The sequence below is a fragment of the Sarcophilus harrisii genome, chromosome 4 (assembly GCF_902635505.1).
Source record: "Sarcophilus harrisii chromosome 4, mSarHar1.11, whole genome shotgun sequence".
Classification (NCBI taxonomy): domain Eukaryota; kingdom Metazoa; phylum Chordata; class Mammalia; order Dasyuromorphia; family Dasyuridae; genus Sarcophilus; species Sarcophilus harrisii.
The window spans coordinates 382,288,037-382,315,028 of record NC_045429.1 but is presented as its reverse complement, the minus strand read 5'-3'; the positions used below and the strand labels follow the sequence as shown (position 1 = coordinate 382,315,028).

General features: G+C 33.5%; 1 protein-coding gene and 1 long non-coding RNA gene across 9 annotated transcripts in view; one reads left to right on the top strand and one right to left on the bottom strand.

Moving 5' to 3' along the window:
• Window positions 1–26,992, bottom strand: part of CATSPERE (catsper channel auxiliary subunit epsilon) — a 183,207-nt gene that overhangs the window by 62,984 nt on the left and 93,231 nt on the right. For all 8 annotated transcript variants that reach the window (XM_031966983.1, XM_031966978.1, XM_031966977.1 and 5 more), the window contains 2 exons: window positions 8,583–9,022; window positions 3,062–3,120 (listed from right to left, as the gene is read on the bottom strand). In XM_031966983.1, coding sequence (XP_031822843.1) covers window positions 3,062–3,120; window positions 8,583–9,022 — 499 coding nt within the window. The remainder of the gene's footprint in view (window positions 1–3,061; window positions 3,121–8,582; window positions 9,023–26,992) is intronic.
• Window positions 750–23,998, top strand: LOC116423368. The gene is made up of 3 exons (XR_004233961.1): window positions 750–1,221; window positions 2,152–2,292; window positions 23,921–23,998. It is a non-coding gene; the product is annotated as an uncharacterized LOC116423368 (long non-coding RNA).

Sequence of the window (26,992 nt, the reverse complement as noted above, 5' to 3'; positions counted from 1 at the left end):
TGGTTTGATTTGCCTAATTCTGAGAGTGCAAGGTTGCTTCGTTGTCTATGCTACCCTTTAGCAAGATATAGTTTCCTTTCTTATCTCTTTTGATTAGATCAATTTTTGCATCTGCTTGATCTGACATAAGGATGGCTACCCCTGCTTTTTTGACTTCACCTGAAGCATAATAGATTCTGCTCCAGCCTTTTACCTTTACTCTGTATGTATCTCCCTGCTTTAAATGTGTTTCCTGAAAACAACATATTGTAGGGTACTGACTTTTTATCCAGTCTGCTATCCGCCTCCACTTTATGGGAGAGTTTATCCCATTCACATTTATGGTTAAAATGACTAATTCTGTGTTTTCTGGCATCTTATTATCCCCAGATTATGCTTTTATTTTACTTGCCCCCCCCAACCCTATTTCCCATTTTAATGTTATGTGCCCCACTTGTAACATGTCGCTCACCCTCTTTAACATCCCTCCCTCCCCCCTTTGATTCTCTTCCCTTTTCTTGTACCCTTCCCTTATTACTCTTTTCCTTTTCCCTTTTCCTCTCCCCCGTTTTTAATGAGGCGAGAGAGAATTTTCTCTAAAACAAATGCCAATTATTTTCTCTTTGAGCCAACTCTGATGAGAGTAAGATTCACACAATGTTCCTCTTCCTCCCTAAATTCCCTCAGATATGATACATTTCCTTTTCCTCTTCATGGGATGTAGTTTACAAGTACCCCCGCCCAAACCGGAAGTGATTCAGCACAGTGGAGCTAGGGAAGGCTCCAGTGGAGAACCTCACTGTGTAGTTTAGCTACTGCCCTAAGGCTAGAGACTAAGCAGTGAAAGTATCACTGCCCCAGGCCAAAGCTCCCTATGGGGCTGTGGGTATTAGCAGCTGACCCAGAGAATAGCACAGCTCAGACTGCAAATCTATGCCCGGAAGTCTCTGCCTGGAAGCAAATCACCCTGAGAAAGTTCTATTGCCCTAGGCTGAGCTCCCCACTGTGCAGATTAGAGGTTGCCACGGGCTGTGCTCCCCTGCTGTGCAGGTTTGCAACTGTCCTAAGGAAAAGCCCTATATTGTGTGTTGGGGCTGCAAGATTGTGCTGCGATCTGTGCTGTCACTTCCTGTTTGGGGTTCCACTCATTCTGCCTCTAGTTCTCTCCCTGCTTGCACTGATCTTTTCCCCAGCCCCTCAGGACAAACTTTTTCTGACGAAATTCCAGATTTCCTTCGGCTGGTGAGTTGTAATATTTCTAGTCTTTGTGGGTTTTACCACTGGAGCACTATTTTTGAGGCTGAATTTAATGTTGGTAGTGAGGTTAGAGAGGTGCTTAGAAAGTCATGTGTGCCTTCTCTGCCATCTTGGCTCCGTTACGCCTGTTCGGGCTGCCCCCCCGTGAACCTAGAATATTTCTTTTTAAAAGTTTTTCACAGAACTTAGAGATATCTCTGATCTAAGTAACTGCAGATAAATCATCTTTCCTATGTAATTTTGGGATGGGGGTATAAGGGAGGGGTTGCTGATCCAAATTTTTTTTTTTAAACAATGTAATGCCTCAGCCAAGAGCTAAATTAGTCTACTAATAAAATCTTAAGTGACAAAGTCTTAAGAGAATTTCCTAGGGCATTGAGAGGATAAATGATTGGCCCAGGATCACAAGCCAGGACTTGAATTTAGGTTGTCCAACTCCCTAAGGCCAGCTCTCTCTCCCCTGTGTCATGCTGCATTTTATTCTGTATTCAGTATAAAATAAATATTCAGAAAGATAGAGGGACCCAACCTCTTAACATTATATGAGAAGCTGCTTAGGAACGATGATAAAAATTAACAGCAGAGTATGAAGTAACTTGCTTCTCCAGGAGGGTCTATTTTCAAAAAACTGTGAAGTAGTGACTTAGGACTTAGGAAGTGAGATAGTGCTGGGATGAGGTCCCTTCCCCAGGAGGTAAACTATATGGTTACTATCTTATATGAATTTCTAAGGTCCACATCTTCTTTCATCCCATCTACTCTATGGTGATGATGTTATTGAAATCTCAGGAATACTGTTTGAAGGGAAAATGATTTAATTATAATTTCAGAGATAGTGTACCTTGGCTCCAAGTTGTCTGAATCATTTAGATTGCCTTAAATATATATTTTTTGACTGCAAGATGTCTCTCTTAGGAATGCTGTATTAGTTTAACTACAAAAGAATGCTGGTTTCATGGACTAAATATGCCGACTCTGGATGGAAAGTAATAATGACTCTGGAAGAAAAATGGCTAGCTCCAATTCTAACTAACCTCCAAGCCTTAAAATCATCATGTAAGTAGAATCCAGGAATTGAATCCTTAAGTTTGTCAACAATCTTTATAAAATTAACAAATCAAAGGCTTTCTTTGAAATTAAGGAAACTCAAACTTAGTACCCTAACCTAAACAAATCTCCAAACTAGAAAATTGTTTACCTCTATAAATACAGTTTATTCCCTGCTACTTTGCTATTTTCTCTTTTAGAATTTACCTTGCTGCGAACAGCATAATTCTTGAACTGGAAATGGTCCAAGCCTGCCAATTCTTTTGAGAAACCTCATGACACTAGTCTAGAAAACCAACAAAATTCTGGGGTTCAGTTTCTAAATCCCAATAGTGACAGATCCTTTCTTGACTTTGTTCAGATTGCTTTTTGTAGAAGATATCTAGAAAGGGCTCACATGAGGTTTCCAATGATTATTCAAGGTTTAGAATTTGTTTTCAAGAAATACAATTGTAAATTTGGTAAATTTAAAAATACTCCCAAATGTCACTCCTTCTTTAGATGAATGGCTTCTGATGTCTTCTTCATGCTTTCCCCTTAGTATTCTAGTGCCTTAATTATAGAGTCAAAGAGTCAACTGATGACTACTCATAATTTAAAAAAAAAAAAGACAAAATACAAACATAAAAAAGGTCATATGAGGTTTGGCCAGGGCAATGTGTAAGTATTACCTCAATCAAATTATGTTTGTAGTTGATATTTCAAAAATATAAATGGTATGTTTAGGCTAAGGCTAATAAATACAACTAGATTTTTTTTTAAAATAAATTATACTTACTGGAGTTGGCTGTAATTATTTACGGCTTCATAGTCAACCCTCTGATAAAGTGTCACTGTCTAAAAAAGAAAAAATATACATGTAAGTCAGGTGAGATGGGTACTCTCAAACTCTAAAGACATAGCTCTCTGCTCCTGGCCACACAAAACTAGGTAGTGAAGACCTTGAGTGTGGTGGTTCTATTTAATCTTTATTTTTATGTGGGTATAAATGATTATACTAATAGTGCTATTATTACTCATTTATATAGCACATTAAAGTTTAGAAAGAAGTTTTCTCATGGAAATTCTGTAAGTTAAATGAAACTTAACTTGTGGGAGTTTCCCATTCTACATTCCAGGAAAACTCATAGAAAATGTCATCTACCATAAAGTCTAAAAGACTTTGTGTGTGTGTGTGTGTGTGTGTATATGCATCAAAAAGTGAGGAGCCAAACAGGAAAAAGAAAAAAAATGTGTACTAAGGAAGAATACTCAGGCCAGTGTCAATTTCTTTAGGTACAGATTGGATTTCTATAACTTTTTTATGTTTACTAAGAGTAAACAAACAGAATGCCACTGAATATAGCATTCCAATGTAGAAAGGAACTAGGGGAAGTATTTAAATTCTGGAATTAAAGGAACTGAAAAAGATCATATAGATCCTAACTGGGAATCAGAAATCTCCGGAGAGATAGTAACTTCTAAGATAGTAGAGCACTCCTCCAAAATGCAGTCATGTAACCTCTCTGACTGGGTCCACTGCAAATTTGTCACAGGAACTAAACTAATTCCTCACTGCTGCTAGGCAATTCTTCTGTACCTCTCTATAAACTATAACTATATATCTATAAACTCCCTATTCTATTCTTCACATTGAATCTTCCAAACTTTTTTATTCCTCCTCAAATATCTAGTGGTTTCTTTTTTTCTCATTCTCTCACCTGAAAACCTTGACTTACATTTTACAGAAAAATTTGGGACAATTGTTAGGAACTCTCTCTTCTTCTTTATCTCTTCCCAATCAGATGCTTTCTGGTAGTCTTTTCTTTCATCCTTTTCTCAAGGTCTTACTCCTTACCAAGGCAAATTCTTCTACCTGAATAGTATGCCATCCCCTCTCAACTCATCCAATAGATTTCCCCCTTTATAATTCCCATACTGTCATTAATGTTCAATCTTTCCCTGGCACTAGTTTCTTCCCTGTTGTCTATAGATTTTCCCATGTCTCTCCCATCCTTAAAAACTCTTACTTGATTCTTTTGTCCTCATGAATCATTATCCTAACTGTTGGAAAGACCTCTTACGGAAGGTGATATTTCAACTGATTCTTGAGAATAACCAGTGATGATTCTATGAAATGAGAGAATGGCCCTTCAAATCTGTAAAGTCAACTATCTTATCCCCCTTAAATTTTTTCTACTTTTTTTGAGTTTTAACATTCTTGGTTCATTAAAACAACCTCATACAGCATGTTCTGGAGGAATGCCAACCATCCTCGTTGCCATCTTTTGGATCCCCCGCAGTTTATCAGTGTTCTTTTGAAGTATTATGCCTAGAACTGAGCATGATCTTCCAGGGTGCAGCAGAAATCCCTCCCCCCCCCCCCAATCACATTAGTTTATGTGATTGCCATGTTAATTCATACTGAACTTCTAGTTCACTAAAGCCCTCAGAACTTTTTTGGTTTGCAGGAACTATTTTCTAGCAAAGTATTATCCATTTCCCATTTCTGAAGATTTTTTGAGTTAAAATGTAAGTTTTTATAGTATCCTCAATTAAATTTTCTTTTAATTGCATTGGTCTATTTTCCTAGTTTGTCAGGTTTTTTCTGAATTCTTTTATCTTCCAATGTGGCAGCTTTCTTTCCTTGCTTTGTATTTTCTGCAAATCTGATAAACATGCCATCTATCCCTTTACCCAAGATATTGATCCAAAAATGTTCAGTGATATAAGTCTAAGGATAGATGCCTAGGGCAGAGAAGTCCCACTTCTCTGTGATCATTGTAATCTAGATTAATATGTTAAAATTGCTTCTTGTTCTGGTCCCCCTCCATACCTTCTTCTCACTTTTATCAGTGTTAGTAACTTTATATAAATATGTAAGTTTATAAGAACAATAGTAGGAGAGATTGCAAAGGGGAACTTAGATGTCACATGTAAATTATACCAAAGATCAAAGGAGCACAATTTACAAATTGTATCATTATTAAACAAAATTCACATCTTAATAATATGTACTGGATAAGCAGAAGCCATTTAAACACTGTCATCATAATTAACCATGTGAGCAACAAAACTAACAGAAATCATATGATAATCCCTATAGATGCAGAAAAAACTTTTGACTAAATATATTCTTATTAAAAATAATAGAGAGCATAGGGATAAATGGAGTTTTCCTTAAAATGATAAGTACCATTTATCTAAAACCATCACCTCTCAGATTAACTAAGATGATAGGAAAAGATAATGATAAATGTTGGAAGGGATGTGGGAAAACTGGGACACTAATGCATTGTTGGTTAAGTTGTGAAATGATCTAATCACTCTGGAGAGCTATTTGGAACTATGCCCAAAGGGCCATCAAAATGTGCATACTCTGACTCAGTAGTGCCTTTATAGGGTTTATATCCCAAAGAAATCATTAAAGAGGAAAAAGAACCCACATGTGCAAAAATGTTGGTAGCAGCTCTTTTTGTGGCGTCAAAGAATTGGAAAATGAGTAGATGCCCATCAATTGGGAAATGGCTGAATAAACTGTAGTATATGAAAGTAGTAATATTATTTTTCTATAAAAAATGATGAGCATGATGATTTCAGAAAAGCCTACAAAGATTTATATGAACTAGTGCTGAGTGAAACAAGCAGATCCAGGAAAATATTGTACACAGGAACAGCAAGATTGTTCAATGATCAACTATGACAGACTTGGTTCTTTTCAATGGTTCAGTGATTCAAGGCAATGCCAATAAATTTTGGATGGAAAACACTATGCATATATACAGAGAGAGAACTATGGGGGAGACTGAATGTAAATCAAAACATGGTATGTTCACTTTTCTCCCCTTTTCCTTCTGTTTTTTTTTCTCTCTCATGGTTTTTTCCTTTTATTCTGATTTTTCTCTCCCAACATAATTCATAAGGAAATATGTAAAAAACATGAATGTACATATATAATCAAAACTAACCCAAAATGTGTTTTTTACATGTAACTGGGGAAAATAAAAATAAAAAAATTTCTTAAAGAAAGCTATTAGGGCAGTTAAGTGGCACAGTGGACAGAGTACCAGCACTGAAGTCAGGAGGACCGGAGTTCAAATCTAGTCTCAGACACTTAACACTTCCTAGCTGTGGGACGCTGAGCAAGTCACTTAGCCCACTTAGCCTCAACAACAACAATAAAAAATAATAGAAAAAAAGAAAGCTATTAGAACTATATCCTAAAATTCACTAATCTGTGAACTCTTTGATTCTGTCATCACACTATTAGTTATATGCTTCAAATGGATCATATGGACAAAAATATCCATAGCTGTACTTTTTGTGAAATGTAAAGTAAGGAAGGGGGTGCCTATTATTTCAGGAACAATTATGTCACATGAATGTAGTGAATTATTATTGTGATTCCATAAGAAATGACAAAACAAACACAGAAAAACCTGAGAAGACTTGTATGAACTTATGCAGAATAAAGTGAGCAAAACAGAGGCAACTTATATGATGATTATGGTATTGCAATGAAAAACAGATTAGAAAGATCTAATAATTCTGATCAATGACATAACCAACCACAATCTTGAAAAGCAGTGTTATAATAGGCTACTCACCTCTTGTGAGGTAATTAACTAGAAGCAAAAAATGAGATGTACTCTTTTAGACATGTCCAATGTGCATAATTATTTTACTTTACTTTGCTTTTCTGTTACGAGAGGATTTTTTTTTAATTAGATGATGGGGATATTGGGACAGAGTGAGATAAAGGATAGTGAAGCATAAAGAAAAGATAGGCCATCTCCATTTCTATGATTTTTCCATGGAGTCCCTATATTTTTCAATATCTAACAGCCTAGATGGTAACAATGCTTTTAGTTTTTTTGTTTGATAAATTATAAATCTTTCCAAAATGCTAATTCTCTCATCCTAAAAGTCTTCATACTGGAATATTTATCTGTGGAACCTATCAACAACATGCCTTGCTTTCTGCTGGTACTTCTGCAGCTCTTGTGCATGCACTCCTATAATACTGCCAGGTCTCTATGGATGTTCCCTGTACCCAGCCAATGAAGTGGTTTGATATGAAGTACTCAATACTAAGTTCATTTCTGGATGTGGCATCATCTATGGATAAATTTCTAACTTTCCAGAAGGTCATGGGCTCTCTAAAACTATCACATCACTTTACTTACACTTCTCATGTATATATGTTCTATTTTGTAATACAAGTTACAAAGGTCCATTCCTTTAAAGGAGGGGCCTTGCACTGGCTTCATATCACTTCTAGGTCCAAATACAAATTCTTCCAATTGTCATTTAAGCCCTTTGCAACCCACACCAATCTATACATCCAGGATTATTATATCACGATATCTCTTTATGTACTCTATGGTCAAGCCAAATTGGACTTTTTGTGCCTTTGCACCCAGGCAAGAGAATTTCTGGCTTAAGCTTCTTTCCAGAGGACATTTCCTAGGCTCTATTTTGAATTTCCAAACATTGTTCCTGAAAACTCAAAGGTCACCACATCTGCAGAATTAAGGTGAGGAAAATTAAAGCTTTAACTAGTAGAGAGATGTTGGTATCTTTCCCCTTTTGTCACTTGTTTCCTGACCTGTTTTTTTCTCTTTTTTTTCCTGTAAAATTCCATTTTTCTATGCTGCTTCCCATTTTATATATTTCCTGAAATTGATGCTTTGGGCTTTTTGACTTTTTTTTTTAAATAGAGATGAGCCTACACTCTGAACTTGGATGGAAAAACTACACTGTCATATCTACAGTATCAAAAATATATTTATATTGTAAACAAAACCTCTCTCTACATGTTGATTTGCTAATGGGCAGCAATACCTATTTAATAATCCCCAGAAAAACTTTATCACAGCAATATGGGTGGGAAGAATGGAGAAGAAGCTGTGAGGGATTTGAGGAAGGATGAAAAGATCTGAAAGAGTTGCTGTAGTGAGGGGGATAGTGAATTGGTAATATAAAAGAGGTACCTTGCACATTGAGGGCCCACATGGAAATTATGTAAAATAAAATTAAAATGGACCGAGCATGATTTTGTGACTTTTCTCCAGCTTTGTTTAATAGCTTGTAAGTCAAAGTAAAGATAGTAGATGAATATGACAGTTAGGTATGATGCTTCCCACAACATTATGAAATTTGTTGAGTAAATGAAAAAAAATAACATCTTTCTCAAGCTATTCATATATAGATAGATAGATGGATACGATTCTAGAAACTATTAAATGATAATATTAAATCACATTTTTCTAGTTGAAGAATATGAGGATAGACATTTGAAAAATTTAAATCTAACTTACCAGATTTTTAGTGCAGATTCCCAAGGCTGTTTCATAGTCAACATTTCTCTCCTGCTTTAATATTTCTGGTCCATTTATTTCCACAATAGAATATACACCATAATTCTCAGGATAGACTATTTGCGACCAAAATGTCAGTTCATCTCTCTTGTCCATACGTATATCGTTTAAATAAATACTGCTCTCAAACAACAAATATGGACAACTAGTCACTTCTGTATAAATTGAACTATATAATTCCAACATTAATGGATATTCTGACACTTTTGCAAAACCGTAATTAAGATTTGTAAGAAGTGGCTCCCCATTAGTGTTAATTAAAATTACTGTATTCTCATTTTCATTAACCCATTTATGTAGCAGTGATACATCTGTAACATCAATTTTGAAATAAAGCATAATATTGTTGTACATTTTTATCACACCATTTCCAAAGTAATCTGAAAAAAAGAGAGAAAATAAGTTAGAATTTCTCTTATACTTTCCTTGTAAGTGCATGTCTTTTAAAAAGTAGTTCTTTGAATTATAGGGGAATAAAGGTTTTTTTGTTTCCCATCTTTAGTATTTCCTTTACATCCTCAACATGTTTAGTCTCATTATTAATACATTACTAGAAACAACTCATTATTCCTTCTTACCCCTTTCTGATTTTATTTAGGGTTTTCTTGGCAAAAATATGAGCATTTGCCATTTCCTAGTCCAGCTCATTTTACAAATGAGGAAACTGAGGCAAACAAGGTTAAGTAATTTGCCTAGGGTCACATAGGTACTAAGTATTTGAGGCCAGATTTGAGCTCAGGGATATAAGTTTTACTCTCTTCAAGTCCACTGCTCTCTCAATTGTACCACTTAGCTGCTCTATAACCACAACAATACTGTTAAAGATGGATCATTTTTTTCAAGTCACTTTTCTATTCAGTTCTGGCCTCAAGGTATTGCTACCTTGCAAACTGATAGACACATACATCATGTTTGTCACATGTGGCCTATATGTATGTATGTGATATGTACATGCATAGCCTCCACAGATATGCATGAATGTCTAGAAATATATTATGTGCACAGACAAAAATACATATATATCCAATGTATGCCTTTGCATACACACATGTACATAGATTCATATATTCATGCATATAGTTTTGGAACAGCTCTTTATCTGGGTCTCTTTTAGATCGAGTGCTTCAGTAAATGATGCAATTATATATACAATATCTTCTGAAAATAGTAGTATCATCATGGCAAACCTAACATCTATCTAGGATTCATTTTTCTTTTGGCTCCTTTACTAATATGTCTGACATGATGGTAGCAAGAATCTTTTCTTATGAATAAACAGATGGCTGTCAAATAGTTATCTTTGTTACATCTTTGTAAGAATTTTCTATGATTTTAACATAAGGTTAGAATCCTTGTTGGAAGAAATTTTTTAAAGTGAGGTTTTGTTTACCAATCCAGTGAGTTTTTCTTTTTTCATTCAATAACAAATCTAGTCATCTTATCCAGAACAATGGAAAAGCAACCAATACATGAGGATATAATTTTTTAAAATAGAAAAATGTAGAAAAACAAAAAGACCAAACACGTCACTACTGATTGCAAAACAATAAAATTATATCCAATAAAGGGGCTTTGAGGAAAAAAATTGAAAGTAATTGGAAACTAAACAAAATTCTAAGATGTTGGTGTATGGAAGAACAAAATTGAAGAAAAAATGGAAAATTTCATGAAATAAAATAGCAATATTGAGACAACCATACTAATACCTGGGGACCACTTAATGCAGACTTTTAGGGGAAAACTTATATGTCTAAATACTTTGACTAATAAAAGAGAGAACAAATCAATGAATTGGGATCACAACTAAAAAACTAAAAATGATAACTAAAAGACCTCAATGTTAAGTAACATTGTAGGAATGCTGATATTAAAGAGATTAATAAAATCAAAAGTAAAACCCCCACATGGCATTGAATTGATAACGATCTAGTTTCTTTTTGAAAAATAATTAAAAATTGATCAATTTGATTAAAAAAGGAAAACCAATTTTTGGAAGCAAAAATAAAAAAAAAATTATAATTGGAAAAGAAAGGAAATTATTGGGAATTATTTTGCCTAATTATATACTTATATATTGTTGATTTAGATGAAGTTGTGAATGCTTGAAAAATACATACTAAATTTTGGGGGGTTATATTTTAAGTTTGAAACTATTTCCCTTTTTCCCTCTCTCCCCACTCATTTCATTCTTCATTATTTCATGCAGGTCTTTTCATGTTTTTTCTAAAATCAACCTGCTCATCATTTCTTACAGCACAGTAGTATTCCATCACAACCATATACCACAACTTGTTTAGCCATTTCCCAGTTGATGGGCATCCCCTCAATTTCCAGTTCCTTGCCACCACAAAAAGTGTTGCTATAGATATTTTAAAACATGTAAGTTCTTTCCTTTTTTCCTTGATGTTAGAAAGCAAACCGAATAGTGGTAAGGATAAATCAAAGGGTATATGTGAGTTGTTAACTCTTTGGGTATAATTCCAGATTGCTATCCAAAATGTTAAGATCAGTTCATAGTTTCACCAACAATTTTATTAGTGTCCTAGTTTTTCCATATCCCTTCCAATATCTGTCATTCCCTTATCATTTTAGCCAATCTTATAGGTGTGAAATGATATATCAAAGCTGTTTTAATGTGCACTTCTCTAATCAATAATGATCCAGAGCATATTCTCCTTATGACTATGACTGCATAGTTTTGACTTCATTGAAAAACTGCTTATTCATATACTTTGATCATTTATCAGTTGGGGAATGATTGATATTCTTATAAATTTGACAAAGATCTTCTGAGTATTTGAAATATGAGACCATAATCCAAGAAACTGTCTATAAAATCTCTCACTAATTTTTTGCTTTCCTCCTAAACTTAGCTAATTGGTTTTATTTGTACAATTCTTTTTTTAATTTAATGTAATCAAAATTATCCATTTTACATCTCATAACTTATATTTCCTAACATTCATTCATGATTTTTCTGTCTATAAGACTGATATATAATATGATCCATGTTCTTTTTTTTCCTCGGTGTCCACTATGTAGATTTATTTGTTTTTTTTTGTTGTTGTTGTTGTTGCAATTATTGTTTCCTTTTTGCTTCTCATAATTTTTAAATAGTAATAGTAATAACACACAAAAAGTCATTATAATATGTATACAAATATGCAGAAAGAAATAAAAGGACATTTGTAAGAAAATATAAACAGTGCAGTTTTGAAAGAAATATATAGAATGTGTTATATTCTTTTTTAAAATTATAGCTTTTTATTTACAAAATATATGCACGTGTAATTTTTTCAACATTGATCTTTGCAAAACTTTCTGGTCCAAATTTTCCCCTCCTTCCTCCCATCCCCTCCCCTAGATGGCAGGTAGTCCAATGCATGTTAAATATGTTAAAATATATGTTAAATCCAATATATGTATATATGTTTATACAGTTATCTTGCTGCACAAGAAAAATCAGATTTAGAAAGAAAAAATCTAAGAAGGAAAACATAAATGCAAGCAAAAAATAACAGAAAGAGTGAAAAATGCTATGTTATGGTCCATACTCAAGTTCCCATAGTCCTCTCTCTGGGTGTAGATGGCTCTTTTCATCACTGAAAAATTGGAACTAGTTTGAAAAAACTCTTTGTTGAAGAGAGCCACGTCTATCAGAATTGATTATCATATACTCTTGTTCTTGCCATGTATAATGATCTCCTAATTCTGCTCATTTCACTTAGCATCAGTTCATATAAGTTTCACCAAGCCTCTCTGAAATCATACTGTTGGTCATTTCTTAAAGAACAATAATATTCCATAACATTCATATACCATAATTTATTCAGCCATTCTCCAATTGATGGGCATACATTCAGTTTTCAGTTTCTAGCCACTACAAAAAAGGGTTGCCACAAACACTTTTGCACATGTGGACCCCTTTCCCTCCTTTAAGATCTCTTTGGCAACAAAATTCATCTGGAAGAACAAAAGGTCAAGACTTTCAAGGAAACTAATGAAAAAAAAATCAAATGAAGGTGGTCTAGTTGCACCAGATCTAAAACTATATTATAAAGTAGCGGTCACCAAAACCATTTGGTATTGGCTAAGAAATAAACTAGTTGATCAGTGAAATAGGTTAGGTTCACAGAACAAAATAGTCAATAACTTTAATAATCTAGTGTTTGACAAACCCAAAGACCCCAGCTTTGGGGATAAGAATTCACTATTTGACAAAAACTGCTGGGAAAAATGGAAATTAATATGGCAGAAACTAGGCATTGACCCACACTTAACACTGTACACCAAGATAAGGTCAAAATGGGTTCGTGATCTAAGTATAAAAAAGGGGATTATAAATTAATTATAAGAACATAGAATAGTTTACTTCTCAGACCTGTGGAGGAGGAAGGAATTTGTGACCAAAGAATTAGAGATCATTATTGATCACAAAATAGAAAATTTTGATTATATCAGATTAAAAAAGCTTTTGTACAAACAAAACTAATGCAGACAAAATTAGAAGGGAAGCAATAAACTGGGAAAACATTTTTACAGTCAAAGGTTCTGATAAAGGCCTCGTTTCCAAAATATATAGAGAATTGACTCTAATTTATAAGAAATCAAGCTATTCTCCAATTGATAAATGGTCAAAGGATATGAACAGACAATTTTTGGATGAAGAAATTACAACTATTTCTAGCCATATGAAAATATGCTCCAAGCCATTATTAATCAGAGAAATGCAAATTAAGACAACTCTGAGATACCACTACACACCTCTTAGATTGGCTAGATGACAGGAAAAGGTAATGCTGAATGTTGGCGGGGATATGGGAAAACTGGGACACTGATACATTGTTGATGGAATTGTGAATGCATTCAGCCATTCTGGAGAACAATTTGGAACTATGCTCAAAAAATTATCAAACTGTGCATACCCATTGATCCACAGTGATACTACAGGGCTTATATCACAAAGAGATCTTAAAGAAGGGAAAGGGACCTTTATGTACAAAAATGTTTGTGGCAGCCCTTTTTGTAGTGGCTAGAAACTGGAAAATGAATGCATGCCCATCAATTGGAGAATGGCTGAATAAATTGTGGTATATGAATGTTATGGAATATTATTGTTCTGTAAGAAATGACCAGCAGGACGATTTCAGAAAGGAATGGAGAGACTTACATGAACTTATGCTGAGTGAAATGAGCAGGACAAGGAGATAATTATATACTTCAACAACAATAGTATATGATGATTAATTCTAATGTATGTGGCTCTCTTCAACAATGAGATGAGCCAAATCAGTGTTCAATAATGTTCAATAATAGTTCAATAATGACTATACCCAATGAAAGAATTGTGGGAAATGAGTGAGAACCACAACATAGCATTTCAACTCCTGTTTTTTTCCGCTTGCATTTTTTATTTCCTTTTCAGGTTAATTTTACTTTATTTCTAAGTCCGATTTTTCTTGTGCAGCAAAATAACTGTATGCATATGTATACATATATTGTAGTTAACATATATTTTAACATATTTAACATGTATTGGTCTACCTGCCATCTAGGGGAGGAGGTGAGGGTAAGGAGGGGAAAAGTTGGAACAGAAGGTTTTGCAAGGGTCAATGCTGAAAAATTACCCATGCATATATCTTGTAAATAAAAAGCTATAATAAAAAAATAAATAAAATCATAGTTTCAGCAGAAGAAAAAAGATCTCTTTGGGATATAAGCCCAATAGAAACATTGCTGGGTCAAAGGGTATTCACAGTTTTGATAACTTTTTGAGCATAGTTCCAAATTGCTCTCCAGAATGGTTTGTATCATTGTATCAATGTTCCAGTTTTCTCACATCCTCTCCAACATTTGTCATTATGTCAATGGCTGGATGTATTCACAATTCCACCAACAATGTATTAGTGTCCCTGTTTTCCCACATCCCCTACAACATTCCACATTATCTTTCCCTGTCATTCTAGCCAGTCTGACAGGTGTGTAGAGGTATTTCAGAGTTTTCTTAATTTGCATTTCTCTGATCAATAGTGATTTGGAGCACCTTTTCATATGACTACAAATAGTTTGAATTTCTTCATCTGAAAGTTGTCTGTTCATATCCTTGGACTATTTATCAATTGGAAAATGGCTTGATTTCTTATAAATTTGGGTCAATTATATATTTTGGAAATGAGGCCTTTATCAGAACCTTTGAATGTAAAAATGTTTTCCCAGTTTATTGCTTCCCTTCTAATCTTGTTTGCATTAGTTTTGTTTGTACAAAAACTTTTTAATTTAATGTAATCCAAACTATCTATTCTGTGATCAATAATGATCTCTAGTTAGTTCTTCTTTGGTCACAAATTCCTTCCTCCTCCAGAGGTCTGATGTAAACTATCATATATTCTTCTAATTTATTTATAATATCATTCTTTATGCCTAGATCATGAAGCATTTTGACCTTAACTTGGTATATGGTGTTAAGTGTGTGTCAATGCCTAGTTTCTGCCATACTATTTTCTAATTTTCCCAGCAATTTTTGTCAAATATTGAATTCTTATCCCCAAAGCTGGGGTTTGTCAAACACTAGATTGCTATATTCATTGACTATTTTTGTCCGGTGAACCTAACCTATTCCACTGATCAACTAGTCTATTTCTTAGCCAGTACCAAATGGTTTTGATGACCACTGCTATATAGTTTTAGATCTGATACATGTAGGCCACATTCATTTGATTTTTTTTTTTCATTATTTCCCCTGAAATTTTTGACCTTTTGTTCTTCCAGATGAATTTTGTTGTTTTTCTTTTCTAGGTCATTAAAATAATTTTTGGGAGTCTGACTGGTATATCACTAAATAAATAATTTAGTTTATATAAATAATTAGTTTAGGTAGTATTGTCATCTTTATTATATTTGCTTGACCTATCCAAGAGCATTTGATATTTTTCCAATAGTTTAGATCTGAATTTATTTGTGTGGAAAGCATTTTGTTCTTTTGTTCATATGGTTCCTGACTTTCCCTTGGCAGATAGATTCTGAAATATTTTATCTTATCAACAGTTATTTTAAATGGAATTTCTCTTTGTCTCTCTTGCTGTTGGATTTTGTTAGTGATGATGTATGTGGATTTATTTTGTATCCTGCAACTTTGCTAAAGTTGTGGATTTTTTCTAATAACTTTTTAGTTGATTCTCTGAGGTTCTCTACCATTATAGCATCTGCAACGAGTGATAATTTGGTTTCCTCATTTCCTATTCTAATTCCTTTAATCTCTTTTTCATCTCTTATTGCCAAAGCTAGCATTTCTAATACAATATCAAATAGTAATAGCGATAGTGGGCAACCTTGTTTCACCCCTGATCTTAATGGGAATGGTTTCAGATTATCCCCATTACATAAGATGCTTACTGGTGGTTTTACATAGATGCTACTGACTATTTATACTCTCAACTGTTTTTAATAGGAATGGGTGCTGGATTTTTATCAAATGCTTTTTCTGCATCTATTGAGATAATTATATGATTTTTGTTAATTTGGTTATTGATATAGTCAATTATGCTAATAGTTTTCCTAAAATTGAACCAGCCCTGCATTCCTGGTATAAATCCTATTTGATCATGGTGTATTATCCTGGGGATGATTTTATGTAATCTCTTTGCTAATATTTTATTTAAGATTTTTGCATCAATATTCATTAGGGAGATTGGTTTATAATTTTCTTTCTCTGTTTTCATCCTACATGGTTTAGGTATTAGTACCATGTCTGTGTCATAAAAGGAATTTGGCAGAAGTCCTTCATTCCCTAATTTTTCAAATAGTTTATCTAGTATTGAAGTTAATTGTTCTTTAAATGTTTGGTAGAATTCACATGTAAATCCATCTGGTCCTAGGGATTTTTACTTAGGGAATTGATTAATAGCTTGTTCTATTTCTTTTTCTGAAAAGGACTATTTAAGCAATTTACTTCCCCCTCTGTTAATGTGGGCAATCTGTATTTTTATAGGTATTGCTCTATTTCACTTAGATTATCAAATTTATTGGCATAAAGTTGGGCAAAGTAACTCCTAATTATTGTTTGAATTTTCTCTTCATTGGTGGAAAGTTCTCCCTTTTCATTTTAAAAGACTAACAATTTTCCTCTTTCCTTTTCCAAATCAAATTTACTAAAAGTTTATCTATTTTGTTGGTTTTTTCATAAAAATAAGTTTTTATTTATTAATTCAAAAAAATTTTTACTTTCAATTTTATTAATTTCTCCTTTTAATTTTAATTTTTAGAATTTCAAGTTTGGTATTTGGTATTTGATTGGGGGATTTTTAACTTGATCCTTTTCTAGATTTTTTAGTTGCAGGACCAATTCACTGATCTTCTCTTTCTCTACAAGTAAGCATATGGAGATATAAAATTTCTCTTTATTACCACTTTGTCTGCATCCTACAAATTTTGGTATGTTGTCTCATTATTGTCATTCTCTTGGATGAAATTTTTGATTGTGTCTATGATTTGCTGTTTCACCCATTCATTCTTTAGGATGAGATTGTTTAGTTTTCAAATACGATTTGGTCCATTTTCCCCTGGCTTTTTATTGAATGTAATTTTTATTGCATGGTGATCTGAAAATAATGCCTTTACTATTTCTGTTTTTCTGCATTTGATTTTGAACTCCTTATGTCCTAATATATGGTTAATATTTGTATAAGTTCCATGAACTGCCAAGAAGAAAGTGTACTCCTATCTCCATTCAATTTTCTCCAAAGATCTATCATATCTAGTTTTTCTAATATTCTATTTACTCCTTTAATTCCTTTCTCATTAATTTTGTGGTTTGATTTATCTAGTTCTGAGAGAGCAAGGTTGAGATCTCCCATAATAGTTTTGCTGTCTATTTCTTCTTGCAGTTCTCAACTTCTTCTTTAGGACTTTAGATGTCATACCACTTGGTGCATATATATTTAGTATTGATATTGCTTCATTATCTATGGTACCCTTTAGCAAGATATAGTTTCCTTCCTTAATTCTTTTAGATTAATTTTTCTTTTGCTTGATCTGAGATCAGGATGGCTACCCCTCCTTTTTTTTTTTTTTTTTTTTAACTTCACCTGAAGCATAATAGATTCTGCTCTAACCTTTTACCTTTACTCTATATGTATTGCACTGCTTTAAATGTGTTTTCTGTAAACAACATATTGTAGGATTTTGGCTTTTAAACCAGTCTGCTATTTGCCTCTGCTTTATGGGAGAGTTCACCCCATTCACATTTACAGTTAAAAATACTAATTCTGTATTTCCTGATATCTTATTATGCCCAGATTATACTTTTCTCTTTCTTTTTCCCCTTTTCCTCCTCCCCATTATTTAACTTTTGAGCACCACTTGCCTCAAGCAGCTCTCACCCTTTAAAGTCCCTCCCTTTTCTTATACCTTCCTCTACTATTTCTATTTCCACTTCTATTTCGCCTACCCTTTCACTTGTCTCCTTTTCCTTCCCACTTTTCAGTAAAGTGAGAGAAGCTTCTCTGTAAACCAAATGTGTAATATTTTCTCTTTGAGCCAAATATGATGAGAGTAAGATTCACACAATATTCATGCCCATCCCTTCTTTCCCTCAAATGTAATAGGTTTCCTTTGCCTATTCCTGAGAAGTAATTTCCCTCATTTTACCTCTACTTTTCCCTTTTTCTAGTACAATCCCCTTTTTCCCTTTAGTTTCTTTTTTATATTATAACAGTAAAATCAAATTATACATGCACTCTCTATGTGTACCCATAACAGAAATACAGTTTTCAAGAGTACTTTTTACCTTTTTATGCTTCTCTTGAGTCCTATATTTGGAGGTGAAATTTTTTGTTTAGCTCTGGTCTTTTCATCAGAAATAAATGGAATTCACCTGTTTCATTGAATGCCCATCTTCTTCCCTGGAAGAAAATGCTCAGTTTAGCAGGGTAGTTTATTCTTGGCTGCATTCCAAGTTCTTTTGCCTTTCAGAATATCAGATTCCAGGCCCTTCAGTCCTTTAATGTGGAAGCTGCTAGATCCTGGGTAATCCTTATTGTGGCTCCTTGATATTTGAATTGTTTTTTTCTGGATGCTTGTAATATTTTTTCCTTTGTCTGATAGATCTGAAATTTAGCCACAATATTCCTTGGACTTTTAATTTTGGGAGTCTCTTTCAGATGGTGTTCAGTGAATTCTTTCAATGGCTATTTTGCCTTGTGATTCTATGACATCAGGGCATTTCTCTTTGATGATTTCCTGAAAAACAGTGTCTAGGCTCTTTTTTTTATCATGTATTTCAGGGAGTCAAATAATCCTTACATTATCTCACTTAGATCTATTTTCCTGGTAGTTGTTTTTCCAAGTAGATATTTTACTTTTTTTTTCCTATTTTTTCATTTTAAAAAAAATTTCCTTGATTCTCATCCAGTCTCATCCAGTCATTCATTTCCATTTGTCCAATTCTGATTTTTAGTGAATTATTTTCTTCATTTACTTTGTACAAATGAGTTTTTTAATAAAGTGCTTTGTTCTATGGATTTTTTTCCATTTCACAAATTCTATTTTTTTAAGGAGTTATTTTCTTTTTTCACTTCACAAATTCTGTTTTCCTGGGAGTTGTTTACCTTTTCTATTTCACAAATTCTGTTTTTCAGGGAGTATTTTTCTTTTTTCATTTTGTCAAATCTATTTCTTAATGAGTTATATGCCTTTTCCAAAACTTCTTGCAAAGTTTTCCTTTCCTTTTCCCATTTTTCTTCTGTTTTTCGAGATCCTTTTTAGTTTCTTCCAGGAGAGCTTTGTATGATGGGGATCAGGTTATATCACCCTTTGGGGTTTCATCTGGAGATGATCTGCTTTTAGTCTCCCCAGAGTTTGAAATCTGCTCTTTTCTTTCACCATAGAAACTATCTATGGTTAGACTTCTCTTTGTCTTTTTGCTCATTTTTTTAAAAAAATAAGGTCTTCTTTTGGGGCAAGGGAGATTTCTTAAGTTGTTCTACTAGTGGCAGTGGAGCAGCAGCGGCTGTGCGGGATCGTGCTAACTCACTCCCAGTGCTGGGTAGGTGTGGCCAGGTCCTGTGAGACTCCAGGGCTTTGAGGTTCACTATTTACCTTTTGTTGTTTGTGTTGGATGTTTTATACCTTCTCTGCTGACTTACTGGCTTGCAACCAGGGCAGAGTAGCCAACACTATGGTAGAATATTTCCCTTAGATTCTCCAACACAAGGAGTCTGCACCACCCCATCCTGGGTCTGCACAGTGTGCACTGACATCCTGTGCCTGGTCACCACCCTCCATGCCCAACCAAAACAGACCTTTTCTGGCAATCTTCAAAATTATCTTCTGCTGTTAATTTGTTGCACTCCCAATATGCATGAATTCTGAGTTTAGAACTAATTCAGAGGCTGTATTTGCTAATTAGTTGAGGGTCCTGGGAGAAAATCAGAAAGAAGCATGTGTCCTCTCTACCATTTTGGCTTTTCCCAATCCATGTGAATTATTACCCCCCAAACTTTAGTCTTTACATTTGTCAAATATAAGGTTACTATAATCATTTGCTACTGTGTATTGTGTGTATAATCTGTTCCACTGATTGATCTTTCTATACTTAGCCAGTATCAAATAGTTTTGATAATTTCCACCTTATAATACTGTTTTGGTAATTCTAAACCTCTTTCCTTTACATTTTCCTCATTAATTCTTTAGAAAATTCTTGACATTCTATGATATTCTTTGGTTCATGCAAATGAAGTTTTTATATTTGTAGCTTAATAAAAAAAAATTTTTTTTGGTAATTAGGATAGCATTTCATTTTGTTAGTTTAGGTAAAATTGTCATTTTTAATATATTGGCTTTGCCCATCCATGAACAATATATTTCTAATTACTTAAATCTGATTTGCATAAACATTTTAATTTACATAAATTAAAATAAATTATGTTCCTGTTGTTCCTGGGTTTGTCTTATCAAGTATAACTCCCAGTATTTTATGCAATCCATGGTTATTTTAAATGAGGTATCTTTTACTGTCTCTTTTTGCTGGGTTTTGTTGATAATACATAGAAATGCTAATGATTTATGTGATTTTATTTTATATCCTGCTTCTTTGCTAAAATTGTTTCAACTAGGTTTTTAGTTCCAAATATATCAGCATATTGTCTGCAAAAAAGGGATAGGTTTATTACCTCATTACCCATTCTAATTCTTCAACTTGACTTGACTTTCTTCATTTTTTCTTTTGTCTTCATTTCTAGCACAATATTGAATATTTGTGATAACGAACATTCTTGTTTTATTCCTAATCTTATTGGGAAGGCTTCTAGCTTGTTCTCATTACAAATAATGCCTGCTGGTGATTTTTGGCAGATGGTTCCTATTATTCTAAGAAAAAATCCATTTATCTATGCTTTCAAATTTTTTTTTTTAATGGGAATGAATTGTAATTTGTGAAAAGTTTTTCCTGCATCTATTGATAAAATCATGATTTTTATTATTTTTCTTAATGATACAATGAATTATGTTACTAGTTTTTCTCTGTATTCTTGAAATAAGCCCTCTTGGTTTGCAATGTATACTCTTTGTGATATATTGTTGTAATCTCCTAGCAAGTGTTTATTTTTGCATTCATATTAGTGAAATTGGTTTTTTTTTTGTCCTTCCTGAGATAGGAAATCAGCACCATATTTGTTTCATAGAAAGAATTTGGGAGGACTCCCAAAGACAAAAGGAGTCCTTTTTGTCTATTACAAATAATTTGTTTAGCCATAAAATCAGTTGGTTTTAAAATGTTTGGTAAAATTCTATTACAAATTCATCTGAACCAGATGCTTTTTTCTTAGAAGGCTCATTTATGGTCTATTCAATCATCTTTTATTTGGATAATTCTATTTTCTGTTAATTTAGGCAGTTAATTTTGTAAGTATTCTTCCATTTGACTTACATTGTTAATTAGCATATAATTGGGCAAAATAACTCCCAATAAGAACTTTGATTTCATTTTCACCACTGATATATTCACCCTTTCTATTTTTGATACTATTTAGTTTAATTTTCTATCTTTTTAAAAGTCAATCATCAGTGATGTATTACTTTTTCATATTTTTAATGAGTTTTTTACATTTAATTTTATTAATCTCATCTTTAATTTTTAGCATTTCAAATTTGGTATTTAATTGGGGATTTTAAATTTGTTCTTTTCCTTCTTTTTAGAAATTGCACTCATTATTTGTCTTTTCCCGTTATTTAATATGAGCAGTTAAGAGATAGAAAAAAAAATTCCAATTACTGCTTTTTGCTGTATCTCAAAGGTTTTGATATATTGGTGCATTATTGTCATTCTCTAACAAAATTATTTGTTTCTATGACATGCTTTAATCTACTTAGTTTTGGAGCATTCTTGTCCAATTAATTTTTAAACTGTGGTTTCACAGAACCTAATTTTATCACATGATCTGAAAAGAATGTATTTAATATACTTTTTCTGCATTTAACTATAGTTTTTATGCCCTTACATATGATCAGTTTTTGCAAATGCACAATTTATCACTAAGAAAAAGATGTTTTTTTTCTCTAGTCCTATTCAGTTCTCTCCAGATAGCTATCATATCTAGCTTATATAAAAGGCTATTTATCTATTTGTCTCCTTATTTATTTATTTATTTTTTGGCTAGATTTATTTAGTTCTGAGAAGGATAGTTTGAACCCCCCTCCCCCCCCACTATTATACTTTTGTGGTCTTTCCGCTTTTCTATTAAAAAAAAGTCTGGATGCTACAGTGTTTGTTGAAAATAGGTTTTGCGTTTTGGTCATGTATACTTATTGTGTATCTAATTTATATTTTAATATATTGAACATCTTCTGGTCATCCTGCCATCTAGGGGAGGGGGTGGGGGGGTAAGAGGTGAAAAATTGGAACAAGAGGTTTGGCAATTGTTAATGCTGTAAAGTTACCCATGCATATATCCTGTAAATAAAAGTCTATTAAATAAAAAAAAAAATAAAAAAAAAAAGGTTTTGTATGGATTAGTTCATAATCCATGTCACCTTTTATCATATGTAGCTTCCCTTTTATCTATTTTAAACTTATTTTAGCTTTCACTTTATCTGAGATTATTGCTACCCATACTTTTTTTTTTTTTGCATCAACAAAAGTATAATACATTCTACTTTAGTGTTTTATTTTTACTGTTTGTATTTGTTTTTTAAATGTATAAGACATATTGATTTTAGTTTTTAATTCATTATGCTGTTTCCATTTTATGGGAGACTTCATACCATTGACATGCAAAATTTTGATGCCTCCATCCTATTTTCCCTCACTATTTGTAATGTTCTCTTGGTTTGGTTTTCTTGGGGTCTCCGAGAGCAGCCTTAGTTTCAGTTCAGTAATCACCACAAGAGCAGCCAGGTGTTAAAGTCCAAATCTTTTATTATCTTTTTCAAAATCTTGTCTCCTTTCCTGGGGCCAGGTTAGCTTTCTTAGAATCCTATCTCTCTCCTTGGTTCCAAGAGCATGAGCCTGTCTTCTCTGCCCTCTGGATCTCTCTGAATCAACCTAGCTGAGGCTCCTAGCTTATATGCTTTACACTGAGTATAAACCAATCATTATATCACTAGGAAACCATTATTTGTTGTAGGATTAAATCAATCATACTGAACCATGCTAAACTAGATAACCATTGTCTCCTCAATTCCACTTAGTACCTTGTAAGCTTTTGTTTCTCAGAGTTCTGACCTATAACAACTGTTTACCTTTTTCTCCCTCTCTTTTTAACATATCCATTCTCAAACATCGAATTTACTTCAAACAATTGAGTTCCTAATTTGCAGCCCTTTTTAGAATCCCTCCCTTCTCTGTCCCCTTGCCCTTCTATTAATCTACCCATTCTTTTAATGGGTCCCTCCTTTATCCTTTTCTCTCACTTTCCTATTTCTCTTTAAGACTTTTATACCCTTCTAAAATGTATGTGCTATTCCTTCTTTATCCCAGTACTGATGAGAATAAGGCTCTGGTATTATTCCTTCACCCCTTCTTGCTCTCCACTGTAACACTTTTTCCAGTCACATTGTTTATTTGAAATAACTCCATTTACTTCTCTCTACTCAATTTTTTAAAAACATCCTGTCATACTCAACTCAACCTCTATGTATGTTCTTTAAAACTACCCTGGTAATAACATTCTTAAGATTACAGATTTAACATGTTCCCATGTAAAAACTAAAGATTTTGATCTTATCAACTTCTTTACAATTGGTCTTTAATGTTTAATCTTTTGTGTTTCTCCTCATTCTTATAGGTCAAATTTTGCATCTTTGCCTCCCAAACACCTGACTTAATTTATTAAATATCTGGGTTTTTAACAATGCATAACTACATTCAACTTTACTGGGTAAGTTATTCTTGGTAACAAATCCAGCACCTCTGTTTTTCAAAATATATTCCATGTTGTTTGGTTTTCTAATATAGAAACTGCTAAATCTCATGTTGTCCTGACTGTAGCTCAATAGTTTTTAAATTGTTTCTAGTTGCTTTTCTAATTATTTTGCTCTGGACCTGGGAATTTCAAAACTTAGCTATAATGTTCCTGTGAATTTTCATCTTAGGATCTCTTTCAGATGATGATTGGTGATTTATTCCAATTTCTATTTTGCTCTCTAACTCTTTGGGGAAGGTAAAGTCAAGATAGTGAAAGATAAGCCAGGAAGCTGTCTGAGCTCTCTCTCCCCACTTTCCCTTAGAAACAATGCTAAACCAACCTTCTAAACAGATTCGGGAGAGCCAGAACCCATAAAAATTTAGGATGAAACAATTTTCCAGCTTAAGATATTTTGGAAGGATTTCAGGAAAGGTCTCACTTGGATAAAAGGGAAGTGTAGTGGCTCAGCACAGTCACTGTTTGGGGAATCTAGGGGGAAGCTCTTAGTCAAAGCAAAGGCCAGTAATGGAGGTCTTCTATCCTACCTCAGAGGGCCAGCAGCTCAACAGGCTGACTATGAAATCTCTAATCCAAGTTCAGAAAGCAAATTGCAAGCCCTTGAATCCTGGCACAACAGGCCAGACTAGTCCAGACCAACTCAGTGCAATGAGAAAGCCATAAGCTTCTCAGACCTCAGCACTGAAAAGCCAAAAGAGGCTTCTGTCCCCCTGCAAAAGATGCTTGGAACAGTCTCTACTGTGCCCTAGGTACAGAACTCAACTTCTAAAAATGGGCAAAAAAATCACAAAGAGCTCTGAGCATAGAAACCCACTATGGTGACAGAGAAGATCAGAACACAAATCCAGAAGAGAACAATCATGGCAAAACACCTACATGTTAAGTCTCAAAGGGATGTACAAATTGGTATCAAGTTTAAAAGATTCTCTTGGAAGAGCTCAAAAAAACATTTTAAAAATTTAATGAAAGGTAGAAGAAAACTTGGGAAAAGAAATGAGAATTATACAGGAGAATTATGAGGGAAAAGCCAACAGCTTGGAAGAGAAAGTAAAAAATATACTGAAGAAAACAGTTCCTAAAAAATAGATTTGGCAAAATGGAAAAGGTTAAAAAAAAAAACTAAGTAGAGAAAACAATACATTAAAAATTAGAATTGGGGTCTTGTGATGAAGAGAGCCATCTGCACCCAGAGAATGGATTGTAGGAACTAACTGTGGATCACAACAGTGTTTTTTATTTATTTATTTTGTTGTTGTTGTTTGCTTGCATTTTGTTTTCTTTCTCATTTTTTCCTTTTAAATCTGATTTTTCTTGTGCAGCATGATAATTATGGAAAGAATTTCATATGTTTAATGTATGGTGGATTGCTTACTGTCTAGAGAAGGGGGTAAGGAAAGGAGAGGGAGAAAAAAATCTGGAACACAAGAGTTTTGCAAGGGCAAATGTAGAAAATTATCTCTGCTTATGTTTTCAAAATAAAAAAGGTTTTAAAAAGAAAAAAATAGAATTGGAAAAGCAAATGACTGAAGGAGACATCAAGAATCAGACCAAAAAAATGAAAAAATAGAAAAACATGAGAAATGTTTTTCCTCATTGGAAAAACAACCAACCTGAAAAATAAATCCCAGAGAAATCATTTAAGAATAATTGAACTATCTGAAAACCATGATTTAAAAAAAAGAGCTTGGACATTTTTCAAGAAACCACAGAGGAAAACTGTCTAATCAGTTATCAGAGGATAAAATAGTTGTTGAAAAAATCCAGTGATCATCTCCTGAAGGACTCCAAAATGACTCCAAGCAATTTTGTTGTTAAATTTCAGAATTATCAGTTCAAGGAAAAAATACTGCAAGCAATCAAACAATTCAAATATTATTAGGAAACCACAGTTAGGATTACCCAGGATTTAGCAGTTTCTACATTAAAGCATTGGAGGGTCTAGAGTAAGATATTCCAGAAAGCAAAGGAACTTGAACTACCACCAAGATTATCCAGTAAAACAGGAAAAGAAACAAAAATAATGTTATTTAAAGGTTAAACTTTTATATCCCTACATGGGAAGTTGGAACTTTTGGTAACTGTATCTTTGTTAGAGCAGTCAGATGGGGTATACATAGATGGTATACATTTACTGTGATGTGATGTCATAAAAAAAGAAATTCAGGAGCAGAAAAAGGATTGTACTGAGAGAAGAAATGAGAGATAAATTCAGGTAAATTAGATCACATGAAAGAGCACAAAAAGACCTATTACAGTAGAGGGAAAGAATTTAGGAGAATAAGCATTGTCTGAAGCTTAATCTTAGGAGATTTGTCTCAAAGAAAGAATGTCATACATACTTAGTTTGGTATAGAAATTTGTCTCAGCCTAAAGGAAAGTAGGAGGAGAAAAGAGAAAGAAAAGGGAAGAGGGAAGCCTGATTGATAGAAGGAAGAACAGAAGTAGAAGGGGAAAAGGGCAGGAAAAGGGCAAGAAAAGGGTGGGGGATGATAAAAGAGAGGTCAGATTGGGGTATGTGAGAGTCAGAAGCAAAGCATTGGTAAGGAGGAAAGGGGTGAAAGGAGAGAGAAAAGTATAAATGGGAAAAGTAGAATGAAGGGAAATACAGAGTTAGTAATCATAACTGTGAATGTGAATGGGATGAACTCTTCCATAAAATGGAAGCAGATAACAGAGTGAACTCAAAGCCTGAATCCTATGATATGTTGTTTATAAAAAATACAATTGAAGCAGAGTTAGACACAGAGAATAAAGGGGAAAGGATAGAGAAGAATATATTATATTTCAGCTGAAATAAAAAAAAATAGAAGGAATATTGATCCTAAGCTCAAAGCAAAAGCAAAAAATAGACCTAATTAAAAGAGATAGGAAATTACAGCTTGCTAATAAAGGGTACCATAAATAATAAAGTAATAACAATACTAAACATATATG